General features: G+C 32.8%; 1 protein-coding gene and 1 long non-coding RNA gene across 3 annotated transcripts; one reads left to right on the forward strand and one right to left on the reverse strand.

Moving 5' to 3' along the window:
• Positions 1–471: 471 nt before the first annotated feature.
• On the reverse strand, positions 472–1,636 carry LOC120208126. Of its 2 annotated transcripts, XR_005524269.1 has the most exons (4): positions 1,231–1,636; positions 1,067–1,137; positions 731–981; positions 472–639 (listed from the first exon to the last, which is right to left on the reverse strand). It is a non-coding gene; the product is annotated as an uncharacterized LOC120208126 (long non-coding RNA). The 2 variants fall into 2 exon arrangements; XR_005524268.1 differs by lacking the exon at positions 472–639 and having other exon boundaries at positions 728–981.
• Positions 1,637–11,599: 9,963 nt separating this feature from the next.
• Positions 11,600–13,453, forward strand: LOC120208127 (B3 domain-containing transcription factor NGA1-like). The gene has a single exon (XM_039207478.1). The coding sequence runs from the start codon at positions 12,335–12,337 to the stop codon at positions 13,313–13,315; it is 981 nt and encodes a 326-aa protein (XP_039063409.1). The 5' UTR covers positions 11,600–12,334; the 3' UTR covers positions 13,316–13,453.
• The last annotated feature ends 8,269 nt before the right edge of the window (positions 13,454–21,722 follow it).

Here is a 21,722-nt window from a genome sequence, read left to right on the forward strand (position 1 = left end):
AGTATAAGGTCATAGTTGCTGCCATTCAAACTCGAGATCTCTTAGATGACTAGATGCCATCTTCGGAGCTTATATGAATCAATTTAGAGGTGAACAAAATTTATTTTGACTCAAAAAAGAAAAAAACTACACGTGTTCTTTAATTTTTTTCTTTTTTGTTTCAAATTACTCTGATCAACTTGAATTAGTGAATCAATTTTTGAATTCAAGTTCAAATTTTACCAATTCAAAAAATCAAAATCAATTTTCAAAACGACGTTTTAATCTCTGACGAAATAATTTGACTATTTTGCAATTTAATCCCAAGTTACTCCATTTCTTCAATTTCTCCATTTTAAGTCTATTTTAAGATGGTAACAGGGGTTACTGTGTTGAGCCTGCCAGGGAATCCAAGGCAGGTTCTGTCATTTATCAACATCTGATAGTCGCAGTCAGGTTTAGAAAAAATCCATCAACTATGGTTTTCAACAATAATAATTGAAAGACTTCTCTCTATGTATAGCTAACATTACATCACAGGTTACATCTCAGTTCCAATTTACAGTATCTCAAGAAAAAGAATATGATATTATTTACATCAACTCCTATGCAATGTAAGATCATTTGCTCCAGACTGCCAGTATTTGCTATTTTTTCTTTCTCAAGTCTATTAGTAGAATGACACTACTCAGAATATACTTACTGAGAAAGCACAGTTTGATGCTCGCCGCAGTTTTGAAAAGAACTCTACACAAGCAGAGCTCTTCACTTGGTGTGGAAGTCTGCAGACAGCTTAGGGAATGGTGCTGATGTTAGAAACTGAGACTGACGAGTCTGTAAGTTTTTAATGTAGGTCTGAATTCGCTTCTTATTGGCAGGAGTCAATGAAAATGGTGGGTTCAAGGGAACACTCTCCGCCTCTCCTACAATAAACGAAAGCAAAAGCATTGTTTTCGATTACTATGCTGCTGCACTACCTTTGTTTCGCATATACTCGTCCACCTACAACTAGTTAGGGAAAGAAAATTTACATTAGTGACAATTACAAAGGGTGAAGTAAATAAATTATGGCCTCTAAGCCAGTTACAGAACCGTTTCTCCCTATAGTGAGTGCTGTCTGATATATTATTTCCATGGCATCAGGCATCTCACCTGTAGCTGCAATTATTTGACCAATATATCTTAAACCAATCGAAAACCCAATTAAGAGAAGTTGAAAACGAAGTGTTCGATTCATATTGACAATCTAACCATCCATGTCTTGAAGATGACATTGTAACTTCTCGGTACGATCACATGCAACAATAAAGCCTTGCTCCGCCCAGATGCAAGCAGATGAAGGCGTGTTTAAACCAACAGTATAGTCTGGATTTGGACCCGAATCTGCATTACCCCAAACATTGATAGTAGGTTGATTAGCTGAACTGCTTCCATGAGATTCGTTGTCCGGAGCAGAGGTTATCCAAGAGCCACAGATCAGAAGAGCTTTCTTCCATATAGCCAGGACAAGAAGTTCAATTGAAAATGATTCAAGAAATAGTCCTGCATTGTACTGCAACAAACTGATGTTTGAGTTGTCTCATTCAAAGCAATAGACATATCAGAAACAACAGACATATGGATGTACTTCCTGAAAAACTAGAGGCTTCGACTCAAATATGAACTCGAGTTCACATACAGTAATAAATGCTATATCTTGCTACCAATGTTTCTAAACCGCAAAGTTAAAGCATTTAAAAGTTTGTTACCCAAAATAAAGAGGGTTTTCTGAAAAATGAACAGCAAGTTGGAATATCCAGATCATCTAAAGACCATACAGGAACATGGGGGTATAAAAGGGGACAAACTACTTCACTTTCCTTCTACACGGGACAAGATTCTACCACTAGAAATAAAATATCCATGAAGTTCTAGGTCATACAATTGCCAGTCAACAAGATATAGGTTGTATTTTAATCAGCAGAAAACAGTAGAAGATCACCTTCTCTTGAGCTAGTTCCGCAATAGCATGTGCATACTGATGCAATAACTGCATTCTAGTTTACGGATGCAGTATGTTAAGTATCTGTACTTCCCTTAATATAGCTGATTCAGTTGATGACAATGTTCGCGGATCTGATCCTTGAAATTGTGGAATTTTCGCAGAACCGGCAGAGGTCCCAGCAGTCTCTTTTGTTTCCAGATAAACTGCTGACTCCCGGTCACTATTCTTTGCATGGTACTTTAAAGTTGAATAATCTTGAAGGGATGTCTCAGGGTAATAAGAGAAAGTTTCCATTGATGCTGAAACTGCAAGCATACTAGAATAATTGCACTATGAAATTTCTCCTCCTATGTTTCACCATGGCCTCAAATCACCCAGTTATATATTTCTCGATGTGGATTGGTAGGTTACGGTTACCGGTTTCACACTGCCTAGCTCTGGCCCATCCTTTGGAAGTGGTTCTAATTCATGCAACGATTACTGAAGTCCTCATCTTCAAGAGAACGATGTTGTTAGAGATTATTCCGGCCCAGGGTCCAAACATTTAGACATGTCATCCGTAGATGCGCCTTGATTTGCAGTCTACGTGTTTGATAAAAGTAATCTGTCAGGAATTACAATGCATCAGTATCATGACTACGTATGTATTTTTAAAGTGGTGATGATATATTCATCTTGTGGAATAAAACTGGTTTATTTAAAGGGTAAACTATATGGGTGACCACTAAACTATAGTCAAAAATCTTTTTGACCACCGATGTTTTAATTTGATCAAAGAGACCATCCAACTTTTTAAATGATTCAATCAAGCTAATTCCGTTAATTTTTAACAGGGACAGTGACATGTCTATTAATAAAAATTGCATAATTATATATTTGGTTCTCAATACTTACGCATTCTATAAATTTAGTCATAATTTTAATTTAAAAAATTAACCCTCCAATCCAAAAGTGACACTTGTCAATATATTATTGTAACACATTTTTAAGTAACACATGTCACCACATGATTGGAGAATTATTTTTAATTAGATAAATTTATCCATCAACCATGTTGTGACACGTGTTACCACATGTAGAAAAAAACAAATCATATGGATGCTACTACCAAGGACCACTAGTGACCATTAGTGTAACCATATGTTTAAAGGCCCCATTTGATATCTATTTGCAAACTTGTTCATATATTTTGTTTCAGAATATTTCAAATATATATATCAAATTATTCAAACAAATCTAATAAATAAATTATATTTTTCTCATACGCATATATATAATTATAGTTAATATAAGATTTATTTTTTTATTTTTTTATAAATATAAATAAAACTTAGTTTAATATTTTTATATTTTTAAATTAAATTAATTTCTTCACAATTATTTTAAATAATTATATATAATTTATATTAAAAAATAAAATTATATTAAAAATTCATCAGAGAATCTAAAGTTACAAACATAACTTGAGTCATAAAATAACTTTAAAACCTGAATATTAATTTCTTGTTTTCATTTAAAAAAATTATTTCTCATTTTTTTATTTAAAAATAATTGTGAAAAATAATTTAATTTAAAAATATAAAAATATTATATCCATTTTTATTTTTAAATTTATGTTGACTGTTAACTATAATTATATGTGTGTGGAAAATATAATTGATTTATTAGATTTGTTTGAATAATTTAATATATATGTGTTTGTGTGAAATAATATAAAACAAAATATACAAAAGAATTTGCAAATAATTATCAAATGGAGCCCTTATCCCAATGGTTAAGGCTTGCAGACTAATGTCCTTGGTTTGGAACCCCTTAGCGGCATCCTTGTGATTTGTTTTCCTTTACCTATTTGGTGATTAAATTTATCCAATTAAAAATAATTCTCCAATCATGTGGTGACACGTCTCATTTGAAAATATTTACAATAATATGCTGACAAGTGGCATTTTAAAATTGGAGGGTTAATTTTTTAAATTAAAATTAGGACTAAAATTATAGAATGTGTAAATATTGATGACTAAATATATAATTATGTCATTTTTATTAATGGACGCGTCACCATCTCTGTTAAAAATTAGTGGAGAATCGTTTGATTGAATAATTTAAAAAAAGAATAGTCTCTTTGATCAAATTGAAACATAGATGGTCAAAATGATTTTTTACCATAATTTAGTGGTCACCGTTATAGTTTACCCTTATTTAAAAGGAAAAAAGGAAACAGAGGGTTTCATATTCAATTGGGTCAAAAACGTCACCCTAAATTAAGTGAGAGGCCTGCGGGCGCAACTTGGGCTACATCAGTGAGATTTTGCAAATTATGATTTTTTAATTAGATTAATTAACATTTTTTTATGTTTGTTTTATACTAATATATATAATTTGTATTAAAATTTCTCAACCCATACATTGTTTGTGATTTGACAGAACACTTAAATGTATAAAATACTCATATTTCAGAATACGTGACTCTATTTTTGGTTTTATTGCAATTCAAAATATATATTTATTAATGAAAATAATTGCATTAAAATTTCCAAAATGTGTTTTCATTTCAAAGTTAAACTCCGAAATCTGAAATTAAAGACAGATGAAGTTCATTTCACATGATTTTACCTGTGCAATTAATTCGTGTGGTGTGACGTCATCCAATTGTATTCCGTGAGCCCTAATTAGCTGACCCTTATTCTCATATGTAATGAGGTAAGAGGAGGTAGGATAGTAGGCTGTCCCCAACGCCAGGTTGAGTGCAGCTTCCGTGGGAAACCTTTGAATTATGAATTGCTCACCGTGAGACTCGATTCCACGATCTCAAGATTAAGAGCCTTGTGCTCTACTAACTGAGCTGGCAGACAATTCGTTCCGTGAGCCCTAAGTTATCCAAAAAGGTCGGAGATCAACTAACTAATCCGTCTCACGTCATAACGAACCTGACGTGATCAAATTATGAAAGAAAGCTGTGTAAGTGTCAAGGATGCTGACTACCAATTGGATTGATGAGAATTGAACAATCCCCAAACAAACTGGTTTGGATAAAGTTGATATTAGTTGGGGGCATAATGCCATCTATTCTGGGTAGTTTACTTTTCATGGAACAACAATAGATGAACGGAAGGCCAGATATTGATTTATTCTGCCCACTATCAATAAATACCAATGGCTCAATCCATGAAGAGGGAATTCAATTACCTCTCGTCTAATCACTTCCATCAAACCCAAAAAAGCTGTACCGATTTTGTGGTTCCATGCAACTTGGTGGACAGACACATGTGTCTGTACGTGTCGAATACAAAAATCCTAGAGCTATAGGCTTATAGCTAGCTAATGGGTGGTCGGCGGGTGGCTTAACATAAATTTAACTGAAAAAACATGTCTCTTATCTCTGTTGCTGCTAAACTACATGTAGACACCAGGTGTGGTCATGTTTTTCAAATGGAATTTATGAAACAATTCTTCCTTATTGTCTTTGCAATACCGTTAAATGTTTAACCTCTCAGACTATGCAACATAGGCTAAATATGGACTTTATTTGTGTGTATATCACTCATATATATATAAGAACTTGCTTTATTTTTACTTTTCTTCCTTTCAGTTCTGGTCTGGACCAATATGACAGTTGTTTTTTCTACTTTTAATTTTCCAGTAAAAACTCACACCCTAACAAAATACTTATTATAAATCTCGTAATATATTTCGATTATCATTATGATAGTAGAGAAAGGAAAACCAATTGAATTCTGAAAGTAAAAAAGCAGCCAACTGAAGCACCGTGCATTAGCTAGTGTTAGTAGGGATGAACATTTCTCCTAGATTTCATGGCTTCTAGTCCAATACAATGGAATCAATTTTTTATCTTGAAAATTCAGGTTTTGTTTGGATAGAGTCAATTTTTTCTTTTTAAAAAAGGTGAGATTAAATAAGATTCAAATATAGAATTAAAATTTTTTGATTTCATTCGATTGGATATGATATTATAAATATCCTTTAGATATTTAGAGATAATTGTAATAATATTTTTTATTTTTAAAATTAAGTATTTGTTTTCCTAATAAAAATGAATTTTATATTTAAATCAGGTTGATTCTTAAGTCGGGTGAGACTGATAAACCTTGGATCAGATAAACGGTTTACTGATCCACATAATCATCCCTAAGCGTGAGAAAGTATGGCTAGGGAAGATTAAGAGGGTGGCGGGGGGGGGGGAGAGTACCCTAAGCGAAGAGTGTGGTCCAGACCCACTGTCACTGTTTACTCCACGCTACACATTACATATAAACTGTTGAGTCTGAAACCAAACAGATGCAACTCTAAATACAATTTTAATTACCAGACAGTAATAAACCAGTACAACTGCTCCTACTACTAACATATAAATTTATTGCCTGTAAAAGATGACATTATTTGCAAAAACCAAAACTACATACAGATGGTGGAGTCTGAGGAACTGTCATCTAAAAATATGCGAGGAAAGAGATCAAGAGGTCCCCGATATAGGGTTTTGGATATAGGCTGTGCTTTCGCTTTTATCAGTTTTTGATGTTAACTTGTGAGATTTCCTCGTAAATCCTCGATAAAAGTTACTTACCTCCTGTTTGCGTCTAAATATATATCTATAGATTATAGATATACATATCATCTATGCATATAAAACTATATATATATATATACACACACACTTATGAATGATTTATTTGAGAACTGAGGACTTGAGGAAAATAGTTGTGCCTGTGAGTTTAAGCCTATTTCCCCCCTTAAGTTTGATGAATTCACCCTACTCTTGTAAGAATCTTGTGCATTTTTACTTGTATTAATTTGAAATTTTATTATAAATTTTAATATTATATATATGGATACTCATATCTTTATTACTTTTTATACGTCAAATTGATATAATTTTATAAGATTATTATCTGATATATCATCAAAAGAAAATATAATAGTTTTAAGATGTTATCAAATATTTTATTATTTATTTTTAAAATTTTCTAAAATTAATATAGTATAGACACTAATTATAACTTTTTTAAAATAATAATTCATTATACAATAAACTTTTTAAATCCTTGAATAAATTTTTGGACGATTAAACCTGTGATTTTTTTTTTGAAACAATGACTTTATTTTTATTTTTTTTTGGTACACGAAACAACGACTCTATTAATTAAGTATAAATTCAACTAAGAATATGAGATAATTACCGTATAACAATCTAGAAATCAGGAATAAACACATGATTTTATGCTAGAGGATAAACCTAATAAATTTTAAGAGAGAGGAATTTATAAAATTCTAGAGACAAAAATAGATTTTTAATAAAAGATACATAAAAAATATAAAATATGATAATTTTAAAATTTTAAGGGATCGATTATCTGCACTCTTTTCTTTTATTAGTCTCGATAAAAATAACATTTTTTTAATAAAATTTAGGGGCCATCCTCTCCCAATACTGCCAGCACACACATAAACTTGCCTCTATTAAATCATGTACTAAACCCACAGTGCCATTTTGATTTCTTTTAAAGATAATATATGGTTTGTATTGATTCAGAGATAAATGTGCCATGTCTATTAATTGAGCGACTTTAATTCAAAATTTCACAGGAATACTATAGAAGCTACAGTTATTAACCGTTAGATATTGTGTAAAGATTAAAAAATTCAACTATTTTTTTAGTTGTCTTTAAAGTATTTTTTATAATTTAAAATTTTCTTAATAAATTCCTTTTAGATAATTAATTAACCATCAATATTTCTATTGATTAAGCTAAGATGATTATACAGTAATATATATTATAAATACTCTCAATCATTTGACAGTGAATACTTAATCACTCTGTTGCAGTCGTTAGTGCTCAAACCTGTGATATCTAAAAACAACAACAATTCTTTTAGTTACTGAGGTAAGTTGATTCGTGCAACAATAACCATTTTTAATTATGTAAATATAATGTTAAAGGTATAATTACAAAAGAAAGTAAATGCTGAGGACTTTTCTACTAGTGTCTTTTCCCTTTTGATTTATAATTTTATTGGCTATTCTAACTCATTTTATAGTGATATTTATTTATATAAAATATTATTATTTGAATGATTATAAAATATAAAAAATATAAATTAAGAGTAAAGATGTATAATAATAAAAATTTTCAACGTTTATTTTTTTCAATTGCTCTCTAAACTTAGTAATGTTACATCAACAAAAATATTATTCGTTAGTGAATAGTGATTATTTAAAAGATATAAATTCAGGAAAAAAAGTGTAATTTGAAAAATGATAAATATTAAGAACTTTTTTTATCATTATATCTGTTCGAAATTACTATTTTTTTTATTGAATTAGATGAGCCAGAGGGGCATTTGGAGCTAAAAATTTTGAAAAGAATATTAAATTCTTTAATGATTTTAGAAATTTTAATTTTGTCCTTTCAAAAAATTTAAATATTTTATTATATTTAATTTTTTTTTGAATATTTTAATCAAGTTGTGTTCTATTTTTTTATATTTTAGTTAAATCCCTTTTTTTTTGAATTTTTTTTAAATCATTTAACTTTTAAAAGAAATTAGTTTAATCTTTAAAGAGTTTTAAAATAGAGCCTCCAAAACTGTATTGTTAATATCCACCAGTCACGTGGACATTCCTATACCCTCTAAAACTTAATAATCTAATATGATAAACATCTGAACCTACACCAAATGGTGATATAAAGAAATCAATAAACATTGGTTTCTGAGAATATAAATAGGGTTAGCCGTATAATTTCCTAAAAGAATAAATGATAGTTGTCCCGAATGGTCCGGATTCCAGAGTAGTGGGGCTACTGACTCATTGCAATCCAAATCCATTCCCCAGCTCAATAGCTGGGGCTTCCTACCTAACTGCCAGCTCTGCTCCAACCATTTAAAACCAATCCTCAACTCTTTCTAAAACCATCCCAACTCCAATTTCTTCTTCCTTTTCCTTCATCCTTGTGGGTTTTCTCTTATAATTTTGGCATTATAGTAAATTTATCTATTATGCATGTAGTTTGTCTCTCTTAGGCGTTCCTAAATAAATCTATGTGTTATTTAACTATTATGTATGTGGTTTGTTGTTTTGCAATCTTTTATTCGTTGCTATTTTATAACAAATATTATAATAAATAAGTCATTTCTTCAATCTTATATCAACTCGGACGTTCAATGCTAATTCAAATCTAACATTGAGTATATTTAGAAAAAATATTTCAAATTATATGCATATGTGACATGTGTACCCATTACATGGAAAGTTTAGATTTGTTGTCCTAAAAAAACAGCCTTATTAAAGTTTATCGACCGTGTTTGTTTCCTAACACGTCAAAATCGAACAATAATTTAAGAAAATTATATCGCGCTCGATGAGCACCGCTAACGATGAACATCATTAATTTAATTTATAAAAATTTAAATTCTAAAGAACTAAACGTATATTAGTTAAAAATTTAAAGATAAATTATTTAAAATAAAGGCTAAACTATACCAGTGACGACTTAACTACTGCCTCTTTTCATTTTAACTAATATTTCTAAAATTTTGTCAATTAGGTCACTCAACTATTTAAATGCATTCAATTAAGCCACTTGCTGTTAATATTTAACAGAGAAATTGATGTGGCAATTAAAATATTTAGTATAATTACACATTTGACCATTGTTACTTATATATTCTATCAATTTGATCCTAATTTTAATAAATTAAAATAAACTTAACCCTCAAACTTTAATTTTAAAATATTTCAAAAGTTACGATATATTCTATATTTATAACAAAATAAAATTTTCCTAGAAATTCCATTTGTGGTTATTAGAAGCATCCCGTCAATAGTACCATAACCTTTTTTGGTTTTAAGGAAAACATAGTTGATTACCCCATGCATATAAAGTTCGTTGGACAAAATTTTTATCCTACTACTATTTGTAAATGACATTCTACTAGAAAAAATGTGATATAGTCTAACCTGTAAAACTAATAAATTTTTATCCAATAAATTTTTAATAGAAAAACGTGACATATATTTCTTGTACGTTTGACACATTCTTCCTTTAAAATTTTAAAAATTCATCTCATACCATAAAATTTGATATCTATCTTTAATAAAAGTTTATATTGATAAGATTCTCGGTGAACTTAGCATGAAAATATTTACACTAAGAGATTGACCTATATCAAAAGGGTGATAAATTTAGTTTACTTTAAATTTAATATCATTAATTATTGCTTGAGTTATTCAATTTTTTAGAAAAAGGTTTTTTTATAAATTTTGTTTTGTTATAAATATAGAATATGATGTAACTTTTAAAATTAAAATAAATTAAAATAAAAAGTTGAATTTTGAGTCATTTATATGGCATCATTTGATTTGAGGGTTAAGTTTATTTTAATTTATTAAAATTATGACCAAATTGATAGAATATATAAATAACAATAATCAAATGTGTAATTATATCAAATATTTTAACTGCCTCGTCAGATTCTCTATTAAATATTAACGACAAGTGCTTAATTGAATGCACGAAACAACAATGAGTACATGATCAATGAAAAAAAGGACAAGAATACCTAGATTTTCTTCAAAAATACTAAAAGAGAAAAACTAAAGACATGAGAGAGAAATTCATTATGATATTGAAATTACAAGAGGTTTCCGGTGGCATTTTAGGCTTAATCAATAATGTAATCCTTATGATATATTTGCAAAGTTAATTACTTGATGAGAAGGAAATCTTATATTATAAACTGTCGTCTTCAATATAAATTCATACGTTTAATCAAATAGTATTACAAAAAGTATAAATTTGTTAGAATTAAATTCAGGTCAAACTCGAATAATATTGATCTTTAGAGAACTCAATTAAAATATTTTGAAGTTTGAGATTAACTTGGGATTTAAACCATAATTTGAGCGTACAATTAACCCAATATAAATCAATATAAATATAGCTGAAATAAACAAAAAGAAAAGATTTAATATATATATATATAGTAGTGGGAAAATGAATGATGTAATGAATGAAGAAAACTTAAAAGAGAGTTAGCCATAAATGATATAGAGTACTAGTGATAAGATAACAACAAAGGCATGGGAAGAGCTGGGGGGTTGAAGTGGAAAGCTTGAAAAAGAGTTGGTGAACTTCAACTGCAGTAATGGTGAGTTTGGTTAGATGTATGATAATAGAAGAATCTTTTTCTTTTTGTTGTTGGATCGGATGAGAGCTAAATCGACTCAACTTTATTCATCAATTTCGCAGGACAATCAATGACAGCAAAGCCAAAATCCATTTGAAACCTAACTATTAACATGCTCACTCATGGTAAATTGGTAATAGGTAAGCAAACAGCAGTAGCAGTGGTAATAGATGTAATAATAATAATAAATGATAATGGGAAATGACTTTGTGGGCACATTTTCTTTTTGGCAGTACAAAATTGATTGAGATTTGAGAATTAAAGACCAAACTGGCCATTTGTGTCTCAGTGGTGAAGATAATAGAGATAATAAAGAGATAAACCAGAAAAAAATGAAGGACAATCTCACATGAGTCGAACCAGATCATTCATTGGCCCCTATGTAGGAGTGTTTACCTTTCCATTCTTCATCCTTCTCTATCTCTCTAAGAACCCAGAACAAAAAATTAACAAAAGAAAAGTTTAAAGTTTGGCAGGGAAAGGAGGAGGAGGCAGAAAAAAAACCGGGTTTAAACCCAAATTTCCTCCTTCACTTGTTTCTTTGCTTTCTCTCCAAGTTAAGTGCTAGGTCAACCACGAGAAACGACCCTATCATCTTGATTATTCTTCCATGTCCTTATGTCTTGTTTAGGGTTTTAAGAAGAAGGGACGGACCGACCCGGGTCGTTTTTGCAGTGAGACCATGTCTTTTGCTTCTCTCGGCCATCAAAGATCTCAGAGAAACAATACCATATACTTCCAAGAAACCATTGTTTTGCAGGTCGGGTCTTTTTTCTGTTTTATTTCTCCGGTAGAAACAGAAAGTCTTAGCTGCTATCTACAGTCCTCAGTTTAGACCCAAATTTTCTTTTCTGTTAACTTTCGTTTCCCCCTCATTTTTGGCATCAATCTCATGGTTGGATTTCCATCTCAATAGAATTTCATCTGAGCTTTATAAAGAAGGTCAAATTTGCAGGAAGGGAAAGGTATTGTAAAGAGTAGGGGAACGATGATGAAGTGATATGAGAGACTACGAGCAACTTCTCGTTTTCCTCTTCTTCTGCTACTTCAAAGTACAAAGATTAAGTTCCTCGTCAAGACCGAAACCTGTTGTTGGGAACCTTGGATGCTGTTGAAGTTTACAGAACCCAAGAGCCTTCTATCAATTTCGACAAGAAACTAGGGCTCATGGACTTGTCACTCGGCAACAACAATAATGAATGCCGATCAAATGCTGGAAACTGTATAGGCGGAGATAGTACTAGCTCTATCGAGAAAGAACACATGTTTGACAAAGTTGTCACACCGAGCGACGTAGGCAAGCTCAATCGCCTCGTCATACCGAAGCAACATGCTGAGAAGTACTTCCCTCTCGACGCTTCATCAAACGAGAAAGGGTTTCTATTGAATTTCGAGGATCCAAGCGGAAAGCCGTGGCGGTTCCGGTACTCATATTGGAATAGTAGCCAGAGTTATGTGATGACCAAAGGGTGGAGTCGTTTCGTCAAGGAAAAAAAGCTCGATGCGGGTGATACTGTGTTGTTCCAACGGGGCGTTGGGGAGGTGGGAAGAGACCAGTTATACATCGATTGGAGGCGCAGGCCTAAAGCACCCGATCCAACGGCGCTCGCACACATGCAGCTCCGAAGCCGGTTCAACTTTCCGCAGTCAGAGCGGTGTAGTCAATACGTTATGCCGCGAACCATTTATGAGTCTCGAAGCTACGAGCCTTTACATCGGTTGAACTACAGCATATATCCCTATAGTCATCGTCATCAACAACAGCAACAACTACAGCGTCGGGCAATTACATACGGCAATGTGGGGCAGTATTATCCGAGGTCATCATCCGGCCGGTCACATCACCAAATTGGAGCAGCGGTGCAAGGAGGGGAGCCAATGGTAATTAACTCAGTGCCAGTTGTTCAGGGTACTAAAACCGTAGCTAAAAGCCTTAGGTTGTTTGGTGTGAACATGGAGTGTCTCAGTACTGCACATGATGAATCTTATTGGACTTCTCCTCGTGATGGAACAATAGGTTCAGATGAATCTCCTCATATCTCTTCGTCTTCTCGCCAATCAAGATTGTCCGATAATAACAATCACTCCCCACTGTCTGAATATGCAAAGAAAGGAAAATCTTCCTTGTCCATTGATTTGGATCTCTGATCTTCATCTTTTTTATTTGCGACATGCGCTGGATTTAAGAAAGATGGCTGAATGATATTGAAGATATGCTTTTAGCAATCCTAGTCTTTCTTTTTTAACGATAATAATTTCTTTTGCATATGTTTTAGTACATTAGTTTCTTGATGTTGAAAATTCAATATTAGCTTAAATAAGTTCACACCTAAATTAATTTGATGTCATTGCTTACATCAATTTAGTTTTGATGTCATTGCTTACATCAATTTAGTTAGGTGAAAATTAAGTATTTTTCTCATGTTTTAATTTCAATGGTTTAGATTATTTAGTAATTATTTTAATGAGTAGTTTAGATTGTTTCTTGTAACCTATAAATACCCTTCTTGTATTTGAGTTTTATTATCCAACAATCAAAGCTTAATTATAAGCATTTGAAAGATTTCTTAAGAGTTCTTCCCTTTTGCAATTTTGTGAGATTATTCTAAAGAGAGTTTTTTCTTCTTCTCGATCAATTAGAGTTTTTACTCTATTTTTGATTCAACAATTGGTATCCGAGCCACGTTTTTAAGATCTCTTGAAATTCCAAGTATGCTCTGTGGCTGCAGTTTTTAACTGATCTTCCACATCAGAAAAGATTTATTGAGATTATTGTCGGGGTTATTACAAACCTTGTGGAGCTTCTTTGTGTTTAGAGTAATTTAGTACTCTGCACGTTTGTTACTCAAGCTTGTTCGGTGTAGTCAAAGCCCTGCCGTTAAGATGGGTGATCTTCAAGTAGTTGGAGGAATCAAGAAGCTCAACAACAAAAACTACAACACGTGGGCAACATGTATGGAGTCATACTTACAAGGTTAAGACCTTTGGGAGGTTGTCGGTGGTGGTGAAGTTGCACAACTGGCGGCAGAAGATGCCAATGGCATTTTGCGAAAGTGAAAAATTAAAGCAGGCAAAGCAATGTTTGCTTTAAAGACCATAATTGAAGAAGAAATGTTTGAGCACATCCGAGATACTAAAACACCAAAAGAATCATGGGACACTTTTTTTACACTCTTTTCGAAGAGGAATGATACAAAATTGCAACTTCTCGAGAATAAACTTCTATCAATGGCGCAATGCGACATGGCGGTTGCCCAATATTTTTTACAAGGTGAAGTCGATATGCCGCGGAATTTCAGAATTAGATCCGACAACTGCTATTGGGGAAGCCAAGATAAAAAGAATAATTGTCAATGGTTTAAGACCCGAATATCGAGGGTTTGTTGCCACTGTACAGGGATGGCCGACACAACCATCGCTTGTTGAGTTTGAAAATTTGCTTGCAGGTCAAGAAGCCATGGCCAAGCAAATGGGAGGAGTCTCGCTGAAGGTTGAAGAGGAAGCGCTCTACACTAGCAAAAGTAGAGGCACTTTTCAGCGGTATACTGGAAGTGAATCTAAAAATGATGGTGATAAGGTGAAAAATTACCAAGGAAATGGAGGCCCTCATTCAGAGGGAGCTTCCAAGAATCGCGGTAATAGTAGAAAGTTCGATGGCAAGTGTTACAACTGCGGGAAGATGGGCCACATGGCAAAAGACTGTTGGACCAAGAAAAAACCTGTTGAAAGTAATATTGCTACTTCTAGTTTGAAGGAGAATAGTGAAGATGGTTGGGATACTGAAGCGTTATTTGCTACGGAGGAAGAAGAATTAACTCTCATGGTAACAACACCAGAATGGATTGACTACAAGAATAATTGGATCGTAGATTCAGGCTGCTCAAATCATATGACGGGTGACAAACAGAAGTTACAAAACCTGTCTGAGTACAATGAAGGTCGTGTAGTGGTGATAGCTGATAACTCAAGTGTTGAAACATTTTGATATTTTGATATAACAAATTAAGTTAAATGGATTTTAAGATTTTCCAAATGATTTTCTAAGTATATTCGATATAACTATTCGAATATCAAAACATTACTCCAAATATTTCAAAAATCATTTTTAATCCTTACTTAAGTGTAAAATTAAGTTTTAATAATAAAACAATTTCAAAATAATTTTATAAAGTATTTCGAACCAATTTAAAGCCAAAAATTCCAGATTGCTCAGAGGGAACCGATTCCCCCCTGAATGGTTTGGCTCCGAGATTTCCAGAATGCTCGGAGGGAACCGATTCCCCCCAATGGGGTACCGATTCCCCCCTTGTACAACGGTCGAAATATTTGAATTTTACACTTAGGGAACCGATTCCCTATGAGGGGAACCGATTCCCCCCACGCTCCAAGCTGTTTTATTAAATGTTTTCACACTAAAACGGCTATAATATCTTCTCTAATCATCCCCAACGTTCAGAAGTGATCCAAGGTGTATTTAAACAAGTTCTGAAGCCCTTGATCAGCAAGAAAATCATAGAGAAACAAGAGAGAAAGCATCAAACACAAAGTTTGTGCAATTCAAGCCAATTTTCATTCAATATTCATTTTGCTTTCAAAGAACACTTATTGTGCTCATTTGTAATTTTCTTTGAGTGTTCTTTTCTTGTTCTAGAATTGTGCAAACATCTTACCTTGTGAGGTTTTCTTGTAAGTTTGCAAATTTGTAATCTTCTCTTTGAGAAAAGAGTGTTCTCAAGAGTTAGGGTATACTCTTGAGGGAATTGTAAGGTTATCTCTTTGGCCTCAAAAGAAAGAACAAATTAGTGAATTTGTTGGAAAATCCTTAGTGTGGATAGCTAAGGTAGTGGACGTAGACTTTGTTTGAGAAAGTCGAACCACTGTAAATCGCTGTGCAATTACTTTCAATTTTCTGCAAAAGCTTCCACAAAATTTTTATTGCCAATTCACCCCCCTCTTGGCCAATTCGTCATTCGATTAACTCAACAATTGGCATCAGAGCCTAACTCATTTGAAGGTTAATCGCCTCTTGAGTCGATCCGGGAAGAGTTACATCGATTACAAAGTCATCAATGGCCTCCACTTCAAACTTCGACTCCGGTCTCGATTCGATGCCCGTCAACAAGCCTCCTTTCTTCAATGGAGTTAACTACGCCTATTGGAAGAATAGAATGATGTACTTCATTCAAGCAAGTGACATGGGAGCATGGAATGCCGTAGAAGAAGGATGCATTAAGCCTATCACTCATCCAAGGTTGTGGAGTGAAGGAGATACAAAAATGTTCCAGCTCAACTCCAAAGCCATCCATATTATCTTTTGTGCTCTTGGACCAGATGAATACGGAAGAGTTTCATCGTGTACAACCGCCAAAGAAATGGGACAAGCTTCAAGTCACACATGAAGGTACCGATGAGGTAAAGAAATCAAAATTAGTATTCTAACGCATAGCTATGAAAATTTCAGGATGAAACCAAATGAAGACATCAAAGCTATGACGGATAGATTTTCAACGATTGTCAATGGTCTCAAATCATATGGAGAGATCATCTCAAATGAAAAGCTTGTGAGGAAGTTAGTCTACTCCCTCCCAAAATCATGGCAATCAAAGAAGACGGCAATCATCGAGTCTAAGGACCTATCGTCCTTAACTCTTGAAGAACTTATCGGTTCACTCCTCACTCATGAAATGATGCTTGAAGATGAGGTGGACCTTGATAAAGTTGAAGAGACACCAAAGGAGAAGGAGAAGAAGAAAAACATTGGAGTTGCTCTCAAATCCACAAAAGATGAGAGTGATTCTAATGATGATGATGATGACGAGGAAATGGCATTATTTGCCAAAAGGTTCAGAAAAATGATGAGACCTTACCGAGGAAGAAAATTCAAACGAAATGAAGGCCTCAAAGATGAACCAAAAGAGAAGGACCCGATCATTTGCTATGAATGCAAAAAACCAGGGCATGTCAAATATGATTGCCCACAATTGAAGAAGAAGGGTCAATCAAAGAATAAGCACAAGGCTCATGTGGCTACATGGAGTGATGAAGAAGGTTCCGATGAAGAAGAACAAGAAGTAGCAAACTTGTGCTTAATGGCATTTGGGGAAGATTCTAAGGTAACCTCTAACTCATCTGATTTTGATGATTTATCTTATGATGAGCTATTAGAGGAATATAATGGGTTGGCTTCGGATTATGAGAAATTATTTTTAAAATATAAAAATGATGTTTCAAAGTTGAAAAATGAAAAATAAACTCATATCCAAAACCAAACAATGATCTTGAAAGTAAAATCAAAGATTTGCAAATCAAACTAGAAGAGTTTGAAAAGAAAAATTTAGATTTGAAAAATTTACTTTCAAAGGTCAATGATGATCATCAAAAGAAAATTGATGATCTTAAAACTTCTTTTGATAAAGTTGGAACAAAACGTTTTGAAAAAGGAGAAAATTCAAAATCCAACTTTGTTAGAAAAGATTTAGAAACTACAATCATATAAATCCTCAACGAACCTTAAATGGTAAAATATTTAGAAGTATATGGGTTCCTAAAGGACTCATTACTACTAAAGATAAAGATATCCTACACAAATGGATACCTAAGGGAACTAGGATTTTGGAAACTAATGAATATGGACCCAAAAGAATTTGGGTACCAAAAATCAAAAATTAATCTATGTTTGTAGGGAAATGAGCATTGCTACAAGGCACGGGAAACAAATTCAAATTCATGGTACCTTGATAGTGGATGCTCAAGACACATGACCGGAGACAAAAGTCGGTTCATAGAGCTTAACGTCAAAAATGGAGGAGAAGTGACTTTTGGTGATAATTCAAAAGGTCACATTGAAGGTATTGGTACAATAGGTAATACCTCTTCCATACAAATTAAAAATGTTTTATATGTGAATGGATTAAAGCATAATCTATTAAGTATTAGTCAATTATGCGATAAGGGATTCAATGTCTTGTTTGAAATTAATGGTTGTAAAGTTATTGACATTGCATCTAATCGGATTATGCTTGTTGGTCATAGAATAGGAAACATTTACATGGTGCATTTAGATTCTATTGATATGACTAATTTGCCTAGTTGCTAAGGATGAACATGATAGTTGGTTATGGCATAGGAGACTAGGACATGCTAGTATGAGTGTTTTGCAACGGCTAATTCAAGGTGATTTAGTTCGAGGGTTGCCTAAGCTTAAATTTGATAATGATAAAATCTGTGATGCTTGTGCTAAAGGAAAACAAAAACGAGTTTCTTTTAAATCTATTAATGATGTATCAACTAGTAGAGTATTACAATTGATCTATTTAGATCTTTTTGGGCCAACTAGAACTACTAGCTTGGGAGGAAAACAATATGCATTTGTCTTGGTAGATGACTATTCTAGATACACTTGGGTTCTATTCTTAAGTACTAAAGATGAAGCATTAGAAAATTTCATCACATTTTCAAAAATAATCCAAAATGAAAAAGGTTACTCTATCACTAGTGTTAGAAGTGATCATGGAACTGAATTTGAAAATCTTGGATTTATTGAGTTTTGTAATTCTAATGGTATTAGCCACAATTTTTCAGCACCTAGAACCCTCAACAAAATGGAGTTGTTGAGAGGAAAAATCGAACTTTAGAAGAAATGGCTAGAACCATGCTTTGTGAAAATAATTTGCCAAAATATTTTGGGCGGAAGCCACAAATACCGCTTGTTATGTTGTAAATCGAGTAATGATTAGGCCAATTTTAAAGAAAACTCCATATGAAATTCTCAAAAATAAAAAGCCTAACATTAGCTATTTCATCCTTTTGGATGTAAATGTTTTGTTTTAAACAACGGTAAAGAAAATCTTGGTAAATTTGATGCTAAAAGTGATGAAGGAATTTTCTGGGTTATTCCTTAAATTCTAAAGCTTATCGTGTATTTAATAAAAGAACTTTAGTTGTAAAAGAGTCTATACATGTTGTTTTCGATGATAATCCCCTTCCGAGGAAGGATTCTTCTGTTAATGATGATGTATGTATTGTACAAGCAAATGACGTTAGACATGACGTTGGAGAATCATCATCAAAGGAAGAAACAAAAGATGAGGAAACTCATGATCCCTCGAGAATCCAACCATTGAAGAAAGGGAAGTATCTTTCCAAGAGAGTACAACTATGTCAAGGATGGTGAAATTATAGGTGATCCATCAAAAGGGGTAACTACTCGATCTTCTCTTAGAAATATCTGTAATTATGTTGCATTTATTTCATGCATAGAGCCTAAGAACATCAAAGAAGCATTAAAAGATGAACATTGGATTATGGCTATGCAAGAAGAATTAAATCAATTTGAGAGAAGTAAAGTATGGACATTAGTTGAAAGGCCTAGTAATAAATCTAATGTAGGTACTAGATGGGTTTTTAGAAATAAACTTGATGAAAGTGGTAATATAGTGAGGAACAAGGCTAGACTTGTTGCTCAAGGCTATACTCAAGAAGAAGGCATAGACTATGATGAAACATACGCTCCCGTAGCTAGGATGGAAGCAATTAGAATGTTATTAGCATTTGCATGTTTTCATGAATTTAAATTATATCAAATGGATGTTAAAAGTGCATTTTTAAATGGTTTTATAAAAGAAGAAGTGTACGTGGAACAACCTCCAGGTTTGAAGATTCAAATTTTCCGGATCATGTTTTAAAATTGACAAAAGCTCTTTATGGTTTAAAACAAGCTCCTAGAGCTTGGTATGAAAGATTGTCAAATTTTTTAATGAAAAAGGTTTTTTAAAAGGAAAGGTTGACACTACATTGTTTTTAAAAAGAAAAGGTAAAGATTTATTAGTAGTTCAAATTTATGTTGATGATATAATATTTGGTTCTATAATGATGTTCTTTGTCAAGAATTTTCTAAGCTAATGCAAAGTGAGTTTGAGATGAGCATGATGAGGGAGCTCTCATTTTTCTTGGGACTCCAAATCAAGCAAAGAAAAGATGGCATCTTCATTAATCAAGCTAAGTACGTCAAAGATATGCTCAAGAAGTTTGGACTGGAAAATGGGAAACCTCATAACACTCCAATGAGCTCTTCAACAAAGCTTGACTTAGATGAAGGAGGTAAATGTGTGGATGTTAAATTATATAGATCCATGATTGGCTCATTGCTTTATCTAACCGCAAGTAGACGGATATTATGTTTAGTGTTGCTTGTGTGCTAGGTTTCAATCATGTCCTAAAGAATCACATTTACTAGCTGTTAAGAGAATCTTTAGATACCTTAAGGACACTCCTAGTTTAGGACTTTGGTATCCTAGAGACTCTAGGTTTTAGCTTGCATGCTTTTTCTGATGAGGATTATGGAGGATGCAAATTAGATAGGAAAAGCACCTCCGGTACTTGCCAATTCCTTGGAAATATGCTGATTTCTTGGTTTCAAAGAAACAAATTGTGTTGCATTATCTACCACTGAAGCCGAATACATTTCAGCTGGTAGTTGTTGTGCACAAGTTTTATGGATGAAACAACAACTTTTTGATGGAATTGAAGTAGGTACTATTTATCAAGTGTGACAATACTAGTGCTATTTGTCTCACTAAAAAATCCCATCCAACACTCTAGAACTAAACACATTGAAATAAGACATCACTTCATTAGAGACCATGTCACTAAGGAAGATTAGTTCTAGAATTTGTTGATACTTTGCACCAATTAGCGGATATCTTTACAAAACCCTTAGACAAGGAAAGATTTTGGCACTAGGAGAGAATTAGGTTTGACCAACCTATCTTCACTAAGAGTTTAAAATAATTTAGCACTTTTAATAAATCTTGAAAATGCTTATAATAATAATTTTGATTGCATTCTTGCTATTAGTTAGGGGGAGTTTGTGATTCTTAGTGAAAATTATTATGTTCAAAAATCGATTAAAGATTAATTTAATGTTTGAACATAATTAATTTTTGATATATGAGTTGCCAATACCACTAGAAAAGATTAATTTAGCATTTTGTGCTTAAAAATCGGATTTTAGCATTTTGGTGCAGAGGGAATCGATCCCCCTGAGGAAACCGATTCCTCCTTTGAAGGGGAACCGATTCCCCCCACAGGGGAATCGATACCCCTGGGGTTCTGCTAAAATCGGGCAGAACAACCCCAAAATCTCAAAAACCCTCTTCCTCTCTCTTCGCCGTTTCTCCCCTCTAAATCTCTCAAATCTCCATTTTTACCTCAAATCAACAATATTAATCGGAATTGCTTCATAAATCATCTTCTAAACCTGTTGGAATCAATTAAAATCGTGCAAACAATCTAAATCCCCTCAATCTTCATCTTTCAAGGAAATTTTTCTAAACTCTTTATTTCATTTTTTTGAACATAGGATTAGTTTCAATTAGAGGTTGAAATAGTGATCGGGCATGATTATTTAGTGATTAGAAACTAGATGTTACAACTAATTTCATCAAAAACACAAGAATTTTTCAATTTTTTTAAATTTCGAAATAATAATAAAAAAATGTGTATTTTCAAATTATTGTGTTTTGATTAAATTATGTTGTTGTTATGAAAAACTATA

The sequence above is a fragment of the Hibiscus syriacus genome, unplaced genomic scaffold, assembly GCF_006381635.1.
Source record: "Hibiscus syriacus cultivar Baekdansim isolate YM2019G1 unplaced genomic scaffold, ASM638163v2 tig00015910_pilon, whole genome shotgun sequence".
Classification (NCBI taxonomy): Eukaryota; Viridiplantae; Streptophyta; class Magnoliopsida; order Malvales; family Malvaceae; genus Hibiscus; species Hibiscus syriacus.